The sequence below is a fragment of the Oncorhynchus gorbuscha genome, linkage group LG23, assembly GCF_021184085.1.
Source record: "Oncorhynchus gorbuscha isolate QuinsamMale2020 ecotype Even-year linkage group LG23, OgorEven_v1.0, whole genome shotgun sequence".
Lineage (NCBI taxonomy): Eukaryota > Metazoa > Chordata > Actinopteri > Salmoniformes > Salmonidae > Oncorhynchus > Oncorhynchus gorbuscha.
Window position 1 is genome coordinate 48,984,451 of NC_060195.1, and position 16,035 is coordinate 49,000,485.

General features: G+C 39.3%; 2 protein-coding genes across 14 annotated transcripts in view; one reads left to right on the forward strand and one right to left on the reverse strand.

Annotated features, from left to right (window-relative positions):
* Positions 1-987, reverse strand: part of LOC124011328 (rap guanine nucleotide exchange factor 2-like) — a 152,198-nt gene extending 151,211 nt beyond the window's left edge. For 11 of the 13 annotated variants that reach the window (XM_046324595.1, XM_046324587.1, XM_046324589.1 and 8 more), the window contains exon 1: positions 320-987. In XM_046324595.1, coding sequence (XP_046180551.1) covers positions 320-388 — 69 coding nt within the window. In that variant the 5' untranslated portion in view covers positions 389-987. The remainder of the gene's footprint in view (positions 1-319) is intronic. The other 2 variants (XM_046324594.1, XM_046324593.1) reach the window with 1 other exon arrangement.
* A 468-nt stretch (positions 988-1,455) lies between these two features.
* Positions 1,456-6,192, forward strand: LOC124011329 (uncharacterized protein C4orf45). The gene is made up of 5 exons (XM_046324601.1): positions 1,456-1,808; positions 2,368-2,597; positions 3,721-3,779; positions 3,970-4,087; positions 6,045-6,192. Exons 1-5 carry the CDS (start codon positions 1,742-1,744, stop codon positions 6,051-6,053), a joined length of 483 nt encoding a protein of 160 aa, XP_046180557.1. The 5' UTR covers positions 1,456-1,741; the 3' UTR covers positions 6,054-6,192.
* Positions 6,193-16,035: the final 9,843 nt, after the last annotated feature.

The following is a 16,035-nucleotide window of genomic DNA, read 5'->3' on the forward strand; positions in this document are numbered from 1 at the left end:
GAATGTTTACATAACCATTTGAAAACAGGAAACATTTGCTGGAATGTGCCAGGTCTGAATATGTTCGTGACATAAGTGGCTGGGTTACTATCAAGTCCTGTTGCGTTTAAGTACCTCGAGATTATCTCCCTTGATAGAGCTTTAGCGGGATGTAGACAGGGATACGTAACACTGTAGCAGAATGGCAACGCACAGAAATAATGTAACAATGTAGCGAAGGTGTGGCTGCGGGGAACTATAGAACACTGTCATAGTAACCGAGTGGTTTCACAACATGTCGAGATTAGTATTTTAAGGTATATCAAATAATTATACTGACCTGTTGCGTTCTTTCTGCCGGATTCATCATCACAGCTTGGCGAAAGCTGTTATCGACATAAGACGCCATTGTTTTGAAGACCCGAATTTCAAATAATTAAATTGCTTAGAATGTTGACAATGTGCAAATATTCGCGGACTGGATATTCACAGACCAAGCCACAGTCAGTCTGTTATCCACTAATAAGAGAACTCCAGTGGTCGAAAGATCGGAAATGTATCAGTCCCAGGCCACAATGGCCAGGCCACAATGTGAGCCTAGGGGTTTCTTCTGTCCCCAAACCGATATCAAAAGGCTGCCATCGATCCCAACAAAAAAAAACTTGCTATTAAGGTGCGGCTCGAAGAATCCTGAATCCAAGTCCCAGTAGACGTGTCGCTATACAGTTGTATTATGGAAGAACTGTTCCTTTATCTAAGCCGACGCTAAAAGCAAATATATGTATCTTCAGCATTCTTGATTTTGCCACAATTCAATGTATCCGCCTTCAAATAAAATAGCAAACTACTAATCTATCCTGACAATAACCGGTTGTCCATTTTTTAATAATAAATGTATAGGCTACATGTACAAAGGCAACCTTTAAAAAATCATTATGATGGGTTTAAAAGTGACGATGGGTCCGCCGCCACAGCTTTTTGCTGTATGCCACCATGGTGACTGACACAAGGGGAGGCTCATGGGCGAGTCCATTTACAAAAATGGAGCCGGAGGACAATGTTTTGTGGCCTACAAAGCTATCTTTTGTCGCCATCCAATGACAGAAACTGGAATAGCACATACAGATAGGCTATTCAAAGAGCAAATAGTCTACTCAAATGCACATTTTGGAATAATTAATCGTTACAATTAATTGTTTGGGGGGCCTATTTATTGAAACTCTATTTGACTGGAATTTCATTATTCTTTGATCTATGGGGGAAAATGTCAAGTGTAGAAATAGGAAATAGGAAAAACTTATGTTCGATTCCGTTTAATTATATTAGATTTATTTCTGATATATTCTAACCACGTGTTATATTTGACATGCTCCAGTGCTGTTCAAGGTTTCCAGAAAAATTGGTGGACCATGGAACAATTACATTTTGTAAAATTGGACACTGAATTGGAGGTAATTATGACACAACCGAGTCGCTAATGTCGCGTTCAGATATTACTCGGAACTAGGAAACTCGGAAATGTCCAACTTGCTGGTAAATACAGCAGATGGAGTTAGCAAGTCGGACATTTCCGAGTTCCCTAGTTCCGAATAAAACTAGAACGCGGCACTAACGCATTCAAACACTGACACCGTGACAAGCATTAGTCGCATGGCAACTGCCCACTGACCCCATGACCAGCACCCTCACATTATCGCCCTCGGGCGTGCTGCTGTAACCGTGTACTCCGCTGCTGGTATCTAGTCCAAAAATAACAGTTCCAATGGAGAGTAGCACAGTGGTACAAGTAAGGCTCCCCCAAGCCTATGGTCAAAGGATGCTTTTTACAGGTATGTGTCACATGATTATTGGGTTTGATGTAGAATGTTACAAGAGTAGAAATATGTTACACAACAATCACCACTTATTACATAGGCTATTGTGTGTAGCCTACAGTATGTTCAATTTTATTAATGATGTATATAATTAGGCCTATTTTGGAAGTTATACATTAGGGGTTTGTCATTATAAATATTGTATTTTTTATTTTAATGACATGTAGATAGGTCAGGACAAGAAGCTGTGGGGGTGACTGGATGAGAGATACTTGACACAGCCTCTTCATTGGCAATGCACTTTCTGTAAAATGGAACCACCCTACTCCTATGTGTGCTACTTTAGACTGGGGGAAACTCTAAATGGGATACTTTGGACATACCAACTCTGACGTCACCCCATGGAAGTTCTCAATTAAAATGATTAAGGTTAGGGTAATATTTTGGTAAGAGTTAGGGTTTAGGGTATGGACGTCCCAAGATTTCTGGATAGCATAAACCTTTAGAGTAGGGCTCTGTGTAGCTCACTATTTTCTGAATGGTTCTCACATTTCATTATGTTGATTCTAATAAGGTCCAGGTGGAATTGGAGACTACAAGGCAAGATTGATCGACTTTCCCCGCTACATTGGCGTTGGCCCTTTGTCACCTGAGGGTACAAGCGATTTGAATTACCTGTGCCGGCCTGCTCCCTCCGCCCCACCCCCCATGCCCAAACAGTGTTGCATTGGAGGGGTGGGATGGGGCATGGAATATCACCAGCTGTTGAACAGTAGGACGCTGCTCAGCAATATGCAAATTAAGGTGGGGCCCAAATGAAGCCTGTGAGCTGGATGTTAATTTGATTATCAATAAAGGAGGGAGTTAGGCAACCTTGATGAGCATTTAGTAGATTAGCTACATCATATATTTTATTTCATAAGCCCTCAAAGTTCCATAATGGGCTGGAAATGTCAGCCATCTTGGTCAGGCAGAAATCCAAAACCAGTCTGAATTGGAATGAATGGCATTAGAGGCATAGGTGATGCATTTCCTGCTTTTACTTATGCAGGAAATATAAAGTAAAGCATGTGATGTATCAGAAATTGTTTAATGGAATTATAGTCAACCTAAAATATTTTCATATAAATATAAATACAGTTTATATGGGTTTTATACCAATTCTGTATAAATATCCTCTAAAATATATGTAAACAGTGTGCAAATGAGTGCTATTATATGATACAATATCAGTACTTGTTGGATTTACAACTTGTCTAAATCCTATCATCAACTGCTTTGAGCCACTGTATGGCTGTGGATTGACTCTAGTGTTTCAATGAAATGTTGGCATATTGACAGTTAATTTGAAAAATTAATGAGATCATTCCTCTAAAACTGGCTGGCTAGTTAGCTAACACAAAACAGTGCAGATACATTCTTCACTATCTTATCACAGCACTGGCAAACCATGGTTGACCAATTCCCTGACCAACATGGCTGACTTTTGTACCGTCATAAAAAGGTTCAAACCCTTTCTAGTATTCTAATTAATAATTATATGGCTATTATACACACCTGTCACAATGGCCAGAATGATGTCCTAAGAAAATACTGTAGTCATGAAGTCATAATGCTCACCAAGTGTTTGACTTGGCCAGGAGCTCACCGGAGCTGTGTACCGGCACCTCACATTTTCTACTGCTTGAGCTCCTGTTCCTCTTATAGAATATTAGCTCAAAAGTATTGTGGAGCTCCTGCATCTATACATGTAAACAGTACTGGCACCCAAAATGAGAGCCGGCACCTATTTTGTCCAATTCGAGCACTGATGCTGGCATTACATCGGTATTAAGACAAGCCACTTTAATTGAGACAATTTATTCTCTTCATTCAAATGTTATAACAGACAACTTTCAAAGTGACTCAGACCATATTGTTCCTATAGAGAGCTGAATTCCGCTCAGCCCTTGAGGACAGAGTCACCCACAGATATCAAAACCCATGGTAGGCCCCACATGTGGTAACCCACACTTTATGTAATATATTTTATTTTTCAGCCAGTCAGAATCACTTTACCTGCACACTGTGCACATTTCCAATGTGAAAGTGATAGCATCGCAGCAGGCTTGTGGAGTGTCGAGTGAATGTAGGTGCACCCTTCTTCATCCATTATTCACCATTTCCACTTTTGCAGGCACGCACCGCCCCACTTTCTAGATAAGCAATCTGTTGGAGCCCGCAGCAAACTCGCATGGACACACAAGTACGACTGTTATATCCGAGATAACAACAAACAGTTCCTTCTCAACAGGGTAAGTCATTAACTACAGGAATGTGACATTTCCTCCCTTCAAACACCAGTATGAAGGATACATTGCATGACTGGAGATATATTTGACCCACTAAATCCAATTGTAAGGGAGAGGATGAGGGGCCTCTTTTCACACGAACAATCCTATTTCTGCATAGGCCTTGTCCTCAGGGAGTATCTGACCTCTCATTTGATATATCACCTATTGCATTATGCAACTATAAACACAGCATTTGAGGAATTTGATGCAAATGCATTTGAAGTTAAAGGGCCCTACGTGATACAGTGCCCTGCAAAGTTTTTCACACCCCTTGGAGTTCTTCACATCTTATTTTGTTACAATGTGGGATTAAAATGTATTTAAATTGTCAACAATCTACTCAAAATACTCTAATGTCAAAGTGAAAGAAAAATTCAAACATCTTTTAAAGATGAATAAAAATGTGATTGCGTAATTATTCAGCCCCTTTGTTCAGGCAAGCCTAAATTAGCTCAGGGGTCATCACATAATAGGTTACATGGACTCAATGTGTAAAATAATAGGGGTTGACATTATTTTTTTGATTGACTAACCTTTCCTTTGTCCCCCATACATACAACATCTGTAAGGTCCCTCGGTCAGGTATTACATTTCAAGCACAGATTCAACTACCAAGACCAGGGAGCTTTTGGAAAGCCTCATAAAGAAGGGCAGTGATTGATAGATGGGTAACAATAACAAATCAGACATTGAATCTCTCTTTAAGCATGGTAAAGTTAATAATTAGGCTGTGGATTATGTATTAAACCACCCTGACACATAGTTACAGTCCTTAACTGAGCTGCAGGACAGGAATGAAACTGCTCAGGGATGTTACCATGACGCCATTGGTTATTTTTTTAGAACAAATACAGGGTGGGTGTGATGGGAGAACTGTGGATGGATCAACAACATTGTAGTGACTCTACAATAATGACTTAAATGAAAGAGAAAATAATACAAAATACATGCATCTTGTGTACAACAAGGCACGAAAGTAATACTGCAAAAAAACATGGCAAAGGAATATACTTTTTGGCCTAAATGCAAAGCCTTATGTTTGGGGAAAATCCAACACATCACTGAGTAACTGTCTCCTCATTTTCAAGCATGATGGTGGCTGTGTCATTATATGGGTATGCTTGACATCGGCAAATACTGGGGAGTCTTTCAGGATAGAAAATAAGTGGGATGGAACGATGTACAGGCAAAATCCTAGAGGAAAACCTGCTTCAGTCTGTTTTACACCAGACACTGGGAGATAAATTATCCTTTCAGCAGGACGATAACCTACAACACATGGCCAAATCTACACTGGAGTTGCTTACCAAGAAGACAGTGAATGTTTCTGACTGGCCAAGATACAGTTTTGACTTAAATCTGCTTGAAAATCTATGGCAAGACTTGAAAGTTGCTGTGCAGCTGTGATTCCCAACATCTTGACAGAGCTTGAAGAATTATGAAAATAATAATGGGCTAATATTGCACAATTCAGATGTGTAAAGCTCTAAAAGAACCAAGAAGACTCACAGCTGTAATCGCTGCCAAAGGTGTTTCTAAAATGTATTGACACAAGGGGCTGAATACTTATGCAACAACAGCATTTCAGTTATTTAATTTATATATTTGAAAAAAATTATTCACTTCCACTCACATTAGAGTATTTTATGTAGATTGACAACTTTAAAAAAATATATATTTTAATCCCACATTGTAACCATAAAATGTGAGGAAATCCAAGGGGTATGAATACTTTTGCAAGACACTGTATATGAAAGGACATAACTTTGGTCGGTGAACGAACCCATTCAAACCACACATCATGCTTGACCATTTCTGTATGTGGTGTTTTTAGTGAACAGTAGTCAATAGGATTATGATATTTTTGCCTGACGTACCTATAACTCACAAATGCTTCTTTGTGTATTTCCCTTTCTAGAGAGATTAACTCGTTCAGAGAAACGCTGAAGGTGCTTCACAAATTAGTTCCTTGAAATAGTTTGGGTGAAGAACGGATGATGATACAATCAGCTGTGTTGTCCTGAAGACCTGACCAATTGTCTGAATAAATATCACATTTTCACCTATTGTAGTGTATACAAAAGTTAATCAAACCATTTTACTCTGTCAGTACTCAATTACAACTCTCATTAGTAATTTGCATGACCTATTTCACTGAAATGGTTGAGGACTGCAAGTAGGCTACTATACCACACCCTTACACTGGTGTATTTTGCAGTTAGTTATGCAGCAAAATTTACAGTAAATTAGGAACCCTTTAAATCCTCAAACAAGGATTTGATGAGATGAAAATATCTCCAAGTTTTGTCTGAAAGGTGAAAGTAAAGCTAAGTGTAAACAATACATTTTTTTGTTAAGTCCATTGGCTTTACTTTAAAATCTATTTTTTTTGCCACTTATCTAAAAGTACTCATATGTTTTCTGCTCTGCTAGCTTTACATGGGGAGCTGAGAATTAAAATGTCAATTCACCAAGGATGCCTCGGACACCAGTATTGCATTCTACAGGTCCAGGACCCAGGTCTTTCCTGTCTTGTCATAGATTCAAATGTTCGATAACAAGTGTGTGTGTGAAGATAATCCATCCCCTGAGCAAAAGCAATTACATTTGCCAAAGTCAAGCTCAGGTAACTGCTGCTGACTCAGATTGGGAGAGGAGTTTTTACTGCACCAGAGATTTCCAATTGTCATGTAATGAGGCACAGCAACATATTCTTGTTAGCTCAACTTCAATTTGGTGTTAATCTTGCCTCCATTTAATATCTGACCCTATCTAAGACCTCTTGTGGCAATACAGAAATTACTTTTTTTTCATCTATTTTTCTACAGTGATTTTCTATCAATACATGGCCAACATACTATCTTCCTCTTCAGCACATCCAGAAGAGGACTGGCCATCCCCCATAGCCTGGTTCCTCTCTAGGTTTCTTCCTAGGTTCTGGCCTTTCTAGGGAGTTTTTCCTAGCCACCGTGCTTCTACACCTGCATTGCTTGTTGTTTGGGGTTTTAGGCTGAGTTTCTGTACAGCACTTTGTGACATCAGCTGATGGAAGAAGGGCTTTCTAAATAAATTTGATTGATTATTCACATGCACACTTTTGGGACAGATCTACTATCATATAGGTTATAGCAGTGGTTGATTGGAATGGGATTAGGCAAAAGGGTTCACTCTTTTAGGATTGGGGACAGAACACGGGATAGAAAATATATTTTTTGAAAAATCTACTAATTTTGGGTGCAGTAGACAGCAGTGTTGTTCCATGTTTTAAAACGTTTCAAAGCGTCTAAATAGAATCCATTAAATATCGCGAGATGTAACGTGTATATAATAAATTAAATATCGCGATATCCAGAACATGAATATCCTTAGCCTCACGGCAGCGACATTATCATGCCGGTAGCAGCATTAAGACTTCCGTTTTGGGGATTTTGCCATCAAAATAAAAGTCCACTGTAAAAACGCTAATTGCAGGATATTTTTTTTGCATTATGTTTAATTATAGCTACACGGAGGAAACTGAACGAAAGATAATGACTTATATAAATAAGAAATAATATTATAAGGTAGAGCAAATACATTTGCACGGGCCCCTGGACACTATACGGTACACACAGGGGTGGTAAATGTAAAGAATTACAAAAAACGATAACTGTAATCCGTTACATTACCAGCAAAAATATTGTAATCAGATTAGATGCTTTTGAAAAACTAGATGATTACTTTTAAATTCAGAAAGGATGCTTGCGATAAAAAAAATATTTGACACTTCTGTTTTCTCAATGACATTCAAATCAGGGTTTTTAAAAGCGCAACTTTAAGTGTGTTCGATGTGAGTGAGTCTGACCACCAGTCAGAGACCACTATGATGAATCACCAAATGTGTTCGATGGATCTCGGGAAAATAGCAGGAATAGGTTTTGTAGGCTACAGTCCAAGCTATGTCTTCGAATAGTGCGACTGCCGTCGGCATCCATAGATGATCCAATTTGAATAAACGCTTGGAGGTAAGGATTACAGCAGTAATCGATCCGGATATCACTTATTATTGATATCGACATAGCGCATTGTTGTGAATCCCACTGCTGTTCTCTCATTTACCTATTTGCGCCTTACAGATTGTGGTTGTTGTGGATGGCTGTTCACAAATCTAAGTGCATTTGAACCCAATAATGGTTCAATTCAATAAGTTTTAAACTGCCTATCAATCATCGTTTTTGAAACCAATGAAATGTGTGATATTGCAACAGCTGCATAGTTCGGATCCCAGCCTATGGAATAAAAATTGGTATTTTATTGCTCAATCTAATTCATGCTTTAAAAAATAAAAATAAATCCATAGGCCTAATGGACACATGCTCAAACTCGCACACTTTTGATAAAACTTAAGGGTCCGTCTGTCGCTGCTATATCCATTTTTAAAATATATATATATTAATGTAAAGATATAACTTAATCATATTATTGTATGTAATAGAAAGCGATGGTTTAGATTAGATAAAGCCTACATAACCAACCCATAAAGTAAAATGTAACATCCATATATGGCCAGCTATGTAAACTTTAACATTGATTTATCCTGCAGTAGATGTAGTTCAATTGGTAACATACATTTTTGTCTTCTTCTAATGCCTCTTAAGGGGAAATTAATTGAATGTAATCAGATTGTTACTGAGTTGAGGTAATCCAAAAGTTACATTACTGATTACAATGTTGTACTGGTAACTGTAACTGATTACATTTAGAAGTAACATACCCAACCATGGGTACAAATATAGCGCTGTACAGGAAAAACGATCAATTGTAATGTCCATAAAATCAGGGTTCAGTCTATTCCTTAGAGTCCCTAGAATCCAAAACAGGTGAGGCTGAACAAAAATCAAGGTCATAAGTGTTGCTGGACTTTTAAATAGAGTCATGGACACTATATGGTACAAAAAAAGTTAATTCAAATAACCAAATTCAACCTAGCTAATTTCCGATTTGTACCAAATTGTTTGACTACAGAGGTAGCAAAACTGTACTTCAAATCTATGATACTCCCCCACTTAACATACTGCTTGACTAGTTAGGCCCAAGCTTGCTGTACAACATTAAGACCTATTCAGTCTGTCTACAAACAGGCTCTCAAAGTGCTTGATAGGAAGCCCAATAACCATCATCACTGTTACATCAGACACGTCAGACACATCAGAAAGCATGAGCTCCTGAGTTGGGAAAATCTTGTGCAATACACCGACGCAGATCCTAAATGGCCTGGCTCCCCCTCCACTCACTATTTTTGTGAAACAGAAACCCCAAACATATGGCAGCAGATCCACAAGGTCTGCCATGAGAGGTGACTGTATAGTTCCCTTAAGGAAAAACACCTTTAGTAAATCAATTTTCTCTGTGAGAGCTTCCCATGTCTGGAATACACTGCCATCAGACACACATAACTGCACCACATATCACACATTCACAAAATGCTTGAAGACATTTTGATTTGTGAATATAATCCCTAGCTGTGTGTTGCCGCTTTCCATGTTGTCTGTAGCTTGTGAGGTGTGGAAACACTGTTGCTTTTATGAATTTTGTCTTGTTGCTTTTTGTTCTATGTTGCTATGTCTGTATGCTACTTCTTGCTTGTCCTATGTTGCTCTGTCTTGCTTGTCCTATGTTGCTATTGTCTATATTGTAATTGTTTTTAATAACCTGCCCAGGGACTGCGGTTGAAAATTAGCCGGCTGGCTAAAACCGGCACTTATACTGAAACGTTGATTAATGTGCACTGTCCCTGTAAAAAATGAACTCAAACTCAATATAGCACCGTACAGGCAGAAGATCAATTGTGTGTCCATAAAGCCAGGGTCCAGTTTACTTTTACCTGGTGAGCACAAGGCAATAATGTCACACAATCAGAAAAACCCCAACCCACATCCCTGCTACTTTCAGTCCAAAATCCCAAATCCAAGATGCAAACCTTTTGATTAATTGCGACCAGGATGGGTTGAAGAAAAGTGCTGTTAACCTCTGTGATAACCCTTGATAGGCTATAGCATAATTGTGGTGATACTAACCTATATGATCTTACTATGATACTGCCTCAAAAAAAAGATATCTTTGCCTAGCCAAATCAATTGACCTGATGCATGTTTTGCTATGTAAATGTATAAAGCCTGCAGCCTGCTCATCATCATTAGGATAATGTATGTCATTTACAGGTATGCCAGTCAGTTAACACCCCATCTACTGATAACATACAGCAGTTGCCATTGTTTCGCTGAGCAGTTCATACTCACCTAATCACATGCTAATAGCCTGAATCTTTCACCTACATTATAGGGCAAGCTATGGAATGCAAGTCTGGTATGTAATGATGTTTTATTTCACACTGGAAGCAAAACAAAGAGAAAGCTAGAATAGTTTATGTATTGTTTTGACATTTAGATATAGCCCTGGATTAGTCAGTCAGCAGTGAGTTAAAGTGACAGTACAGCAGTGCATAAGTACGATTTAGACTCAACGAGAGTTCACCGTCCTCATAGCGTCAGAGTAGGTGCTATTAACGAGCCTTGCTGTTCTGGCCTCGATGAACCTCATCAGTTTACTTGAAGGGAAAGGCTTGAAGAAGGGATTGGCTGTTTTGTATTTGAGTGACTCTAGTAGACTGGACCCTGGTATTCTGGACACACAACGGATCGTTTTGCCTCTACAGTGCAACATTTTTACCGTATGGTGTCCAATGGCTCCATTCGTTTGACATTATTTGTCAGGCCAAGATGCATCTTTTTGGCACAGGTCAAGGCTGGCCTTGGACTGATTTAAATGTATAAAAGGTACAGCTCATCATCATTAAGTTCATCTAGTTCATTATCAGTCCATGTTTTACATTGTGTCTTTAAAGTAACTAATCACCTATAGGCCTACAGTGTATTGCATTGCAGTGAATGGAGTGGGTGGAGTAGAAAGTGTTGCTGGGCATTTAGACTGCAGTCCACCATGGAATAACACCATAAATTCTACAGACCCTAGTGAGTAATACAAACCCCAAATTAAGTTTGGCACCTAGACATTTTCGCTCTATAAACCCATATGTATATGTAATTTATATGCCTATAGTGGGACCAATAGAGCTGGTGGAGTACAGTGTTGTTGGTCATATAGACCTCAGTCAAAAGAGAGAAATGCATTTTTAAACTATACAAGCTTCAGTGGTTACCTGTCATTCAGGGCCTCTCTGCCCCACCTGTTTAACAAAAAAAAAGCCTGTTTTTCATGTTATTTTGACATTCATATGTGTCATATATCAGTTTGCAAACTATGTAAATAAAACAGAACAATTGAGTTAATAAAGCTGCATACAAACATGGTCTCCCCTTGGGCACTGCCATAGAGTTACATTATAAGTGCCCATCCAAGAAGTCTCAAGGTCATTGGCCACAGATAATATGACGTCAAATCAAGCTAAGAAGCTAAGTAGCTATGAAACTAATAAGTGCACAGTGCATTTGGAACGTATTTAGACCCCTTGACTTTTTCCACATTTTGTTACATTACAGCCTTAATCTAAAATGGATAAAACTTTTTTTCCCTCATCAAATCTACACATAATAAACCATAATGACAAAGCAAAAAGTTTTTTAATTGTATTTTTTTAAATGTCTAAAAAATACAAAACTGAAATATCACATTTACATATTTATGTATTCAGAGCATTTACTCAGTGCTTTGTTGAAGCACCTTTGTCAGCGATTATAGCCTTGAGTCTTCTTGAGTATAACACTACAAGATCGGGTCCAAGTCTGGCCTCTGGCTGGGCCACTCACGGACATTCAGAGACTTGTCCCGAAGCCTCTCCTGGTAGTCTTGGCTGTGTGCTTAGGGTCGTTGGAAGGTGAACCTTCACCTCAGTTTGAAGTCCTGAGCGCTCTGGAGCAGGTTTTCATCAAGAATCTCTCTGTACTTTGCTCCATTCATCGTTCCCTTGATCCTGACTAGTCTCACCTGCCGCTAAAAAACATCCCCAGATCATGCTTCACCGTAGGGATGGTGCCAGGTTTCCTCCAGATGTGACGCTTGGCATTCAGACCAAAGAGTTCAATCTTGGTTTCATCAGACTAGAGACTCTTGTTTCTCATGGTTGGAGAGTCATTCAGGTGCCTTTAGGCAAAATCCAAGTGTGCTGTCATGTGCCTTTTATTGAGGAGTGGCTACCGTCTGACCACTCTACCAGAAAAGCCTGATTGGTGAAGTGCTACAGAGATTGTTGTCCTTCTGGAAGGTTCTCCCATCTCCACAGAGGAAATCTGGACTCTGTTACCGACCATCAGGTTCTTGTCACCTCCCTCACCAAGGCCCTTCACCCCCGATTGCTGAGTTTGGTCGGACGGCCAGCTTTACGAAGGCTCTTGGTGGTTCTAAACTTATTCCATTTAAGCATGATAGAGGTAACTGTGTTCCTGGGGACCTTCAATGCTGCAGAAATGTTTTGGTACCCTGCCCCAGATAATAATTTTGCTCTGACATGCACTGCCAACTGTGGGATCTTGTATAGATAGGTGTGTGTCTTTCCAAATCGTGTCCAATCAATTAAATTTGCCACAGGTGTAATCCAATAAAGTTGTAGAAACACCAAGGATGATCAATGGAAACAGGATGTACTTGAGCTCAATTGAGTCTCATAGCAACGGGTCTGAGTACTTATATAAATAAGGTATTTCTGTTTAGTATTTTTTATAAATTTGCTAAAATTCTAAAAACCTGTTTTCGATTTGTCATTGTGGGGTATTGTGTGTAAATTGATGAAGTAAAATGTAATTGAATCCATTTTAGAATAAGGTTGTAATGTAACAAAATGTGGGGAAAGTCAAGGAGTCTGAATACCTTCTGAATGCACTGTATGTTGTGTCGTAAGTTGTTAGTAGCCCATGTGCCTCACACTAATAATTTGGTCCCTTTTCCCCTCATATGACCCCTTTATTTATCATATGGTTCGACTTGGTGTATAGGGAAAATACTGTAAGAACAGCCCATGTTCTGAATTCTGTGTGCTGAACAAATAGTCGATCCAGCTTGCTCATTAATGTCTTAATCAAAATTACGGATTGCCTCTCCTCTGCTCGCCGTCCCCTTATGCCATAGTTTATACATCTCAATTGTCAGTAGAAACCAATTTTTTAAAGCAAGTCTGCCATATCAGTTGTTTTTTTAAAGGCAGTAAATTAGGCTGAATGAACTATTTCGCTGGCAGACAAGATTTCGCTGGTGTAAGCAGTTGTAAGTATTCACTCCATGGTGCTGAAAAGAGCTCTGCTGTTGGGACAGCTTTACGTAGGCCCCTGTCGGGCAACATTTGTAACTGTTATAGTGCAATGAATGTATTGTTTTGTTTTGTGTTGTGGCTTTGCCCCACCAAGATGAACATGCTAAAATCATCACTGGCAAGCTTACTGAGACGAGAGCCCGAACATTTATATTCAGCACAGGAGATTCAGAGAAAATTCTACTCCCTTGGGACTTAACCACCACCATAGTCCCAGAGAAGGAAACACTGGGAGAGTATGAAATAAAATAACAAAAAACTAAAAGAGAGAGTAATTAGCTTAGAGCTCCACGCCAAAACGCTCAGCAAATACTACAACAGAATCCCACGAGGCTAAGGTATTCAAAAAGAGCCTTTGCAGACACTGGTGAAAGATATTTTATATATATATATTTTATATATATTACTGTTCATCGGATCAAATGCTACACATCATTGACCATTCCTCTAGAGAGTGTTCTACTATAAAACAAGCTACAAATGAATGCAAAATTGACATTGATCAGACATACAGTACCAGTCAAAAGTTGTCACCTACTCATTCAAGGGTTTTACTTTATTTCTACTATTTTCTACATTGTAGAATAATAGTGACGACATCAACACTATGAAGAAACACATGGAATCATTTAGTAACAAAAAAAGTGTTGAACAAATCAAAACATATTTAAGATTCTTCAAAGTAGCCACCCTTTGCCTTGATGACAGCTTTGCACACTCTTGGCATAAAATAAAATGCTTGATGACATAACAAATGATATCTCGATTAATATACAGAGATCAGATAAGGGAGGTGGGATTGTGATTTCTAATACCAACATGTTTATCGGAAAAAATAATAGAAAATGTTACAAGAAATTGATTTTCGATCCTACCTCCAACTATAAAATTGAAGTGAATAAAGCCCTCGATAAAGGACTAAAATAAATTGTCGACATTACAGGAATATAAATATATTTCATGTATGCTAGCCATACTCCCAACATGCTTTATCTGCCCTTAACCTTGTTCTGACCCCCCACACCAGTGTGATTACTACCTTACATTTACATTTAAGTCATTTAGCAGACACTCTTATCCGCGTTTCGGTAGTTTGAGGTAGTCACCTCATACAATTGGGAGTATGGTTAGAAGGTACACTGTCTCTCAGCACATATCCATTAATACAGGTAACGAGTGGAGGACAGAGGAGCCTCTTAAAGAAGAAGTTACAGGTCTGTGAGAGCCAGAAATCTTGCTTGTTTGTAGGTGACCAAATACTTATTTTCCACCATAATTTGCAAATAAATTCATTGAAAATCCTACAATGTGATTTTATGCATTTTTTTCCTTCTAATTTTGTCTGTCATAGTTGAAGTGTACCTATGATGAAAATTACAGGCCTCTCATCTTTTTAAATGGGAGAACTTGCACAATTGGTGGCTGACTAAATTATTTTTTGCCCCACTGTATGTAATGGGGAACTGATAAAAATAAACAATCAAAGGGCAAACAATTCACACAATGAATGTGCAATAATTGGCAGGAGACAGTGGAGCACATTCTGGAGAGCTGAGTGCATGCATTCTGGAGAGAGATGCCTATAACTTTGCTACACACCCCTCCCCTCCTTGTTTTACCACGTTAAATTATACTCAAGACAGATTATCTTCACTCATTTTAGATGGTTTTCACTGACAGCTGCAACTCAATCATCCACTAGGCCTATTGCCACGAGTGCTCCCCAAATTGCTGGCTTCCCAAATAGGCATAGGCCTCTACACTTGTGATTTGAAAGAATCCAGAGTATTTAAAAAATAAGCTAATGGTCCTCTGTGGCTAAATCAAGCTCTCTGGTAAAGTATTTTGAATGATTTAGACAGGAGAAACAATATAATTTTGGCAAAATATCAATTTACTTTAGGTGAAGCCAACTTCCGAACAGGGCACTGTGTGCTCGCCAACTGTATTTTCTAAATAGCAAGTGCTGAAACCAGAGATCGGACAGCCTACAGGGAGGAGGTGAGGGCCCTCGGAGTGTGGTGCCAGGAAAATAACCTCTCACTAAATGTCAACAAAACAAAGGAGCTGATAGTGGACTTCAGGCAACCAGCAGAGGCACCACACTCCTATCCACATCGACGGGACCGCAGTGGAACAGGTGGAAAGCTTCAAGTTCCTCTGCGTACACATCACTGACGATCGGAAATGGTCCACTCACACAGACAGTGTGGTGAAGAAAGCGCAACAGTGCCTCTTCAACCTCAGGAGGCGGAAAAAAATGTGGCTTTGTGAAGGTTTTAGGTGCCAAGCAAAAAAATTTCAGCCTCCTGAGGTTGAAGAGGCGCTGTTGCGCTGTCTCCACCACACTGTCTGTGTGGGTGGACCATTTCAGTTTGTCCGTGATGTGTACGCAAGGAACTTAAAACTTTCCACCTTCTCCACTGCTGTCCCATCGATGTGGATAGGGTGGTGCTGGTTCCTGAAGTCCACGATCATCTCCTTTTGTTTTGTTGACGTTGAGTGAGAGGTTGTTTTCCTGACACCACACTCCGAGGGCCCTCACCTCCTCCCTGTAGGCTGTCTCATCGTTGTTGGTGATCAAGCCCACTACTGTTGTCGTGTGCAA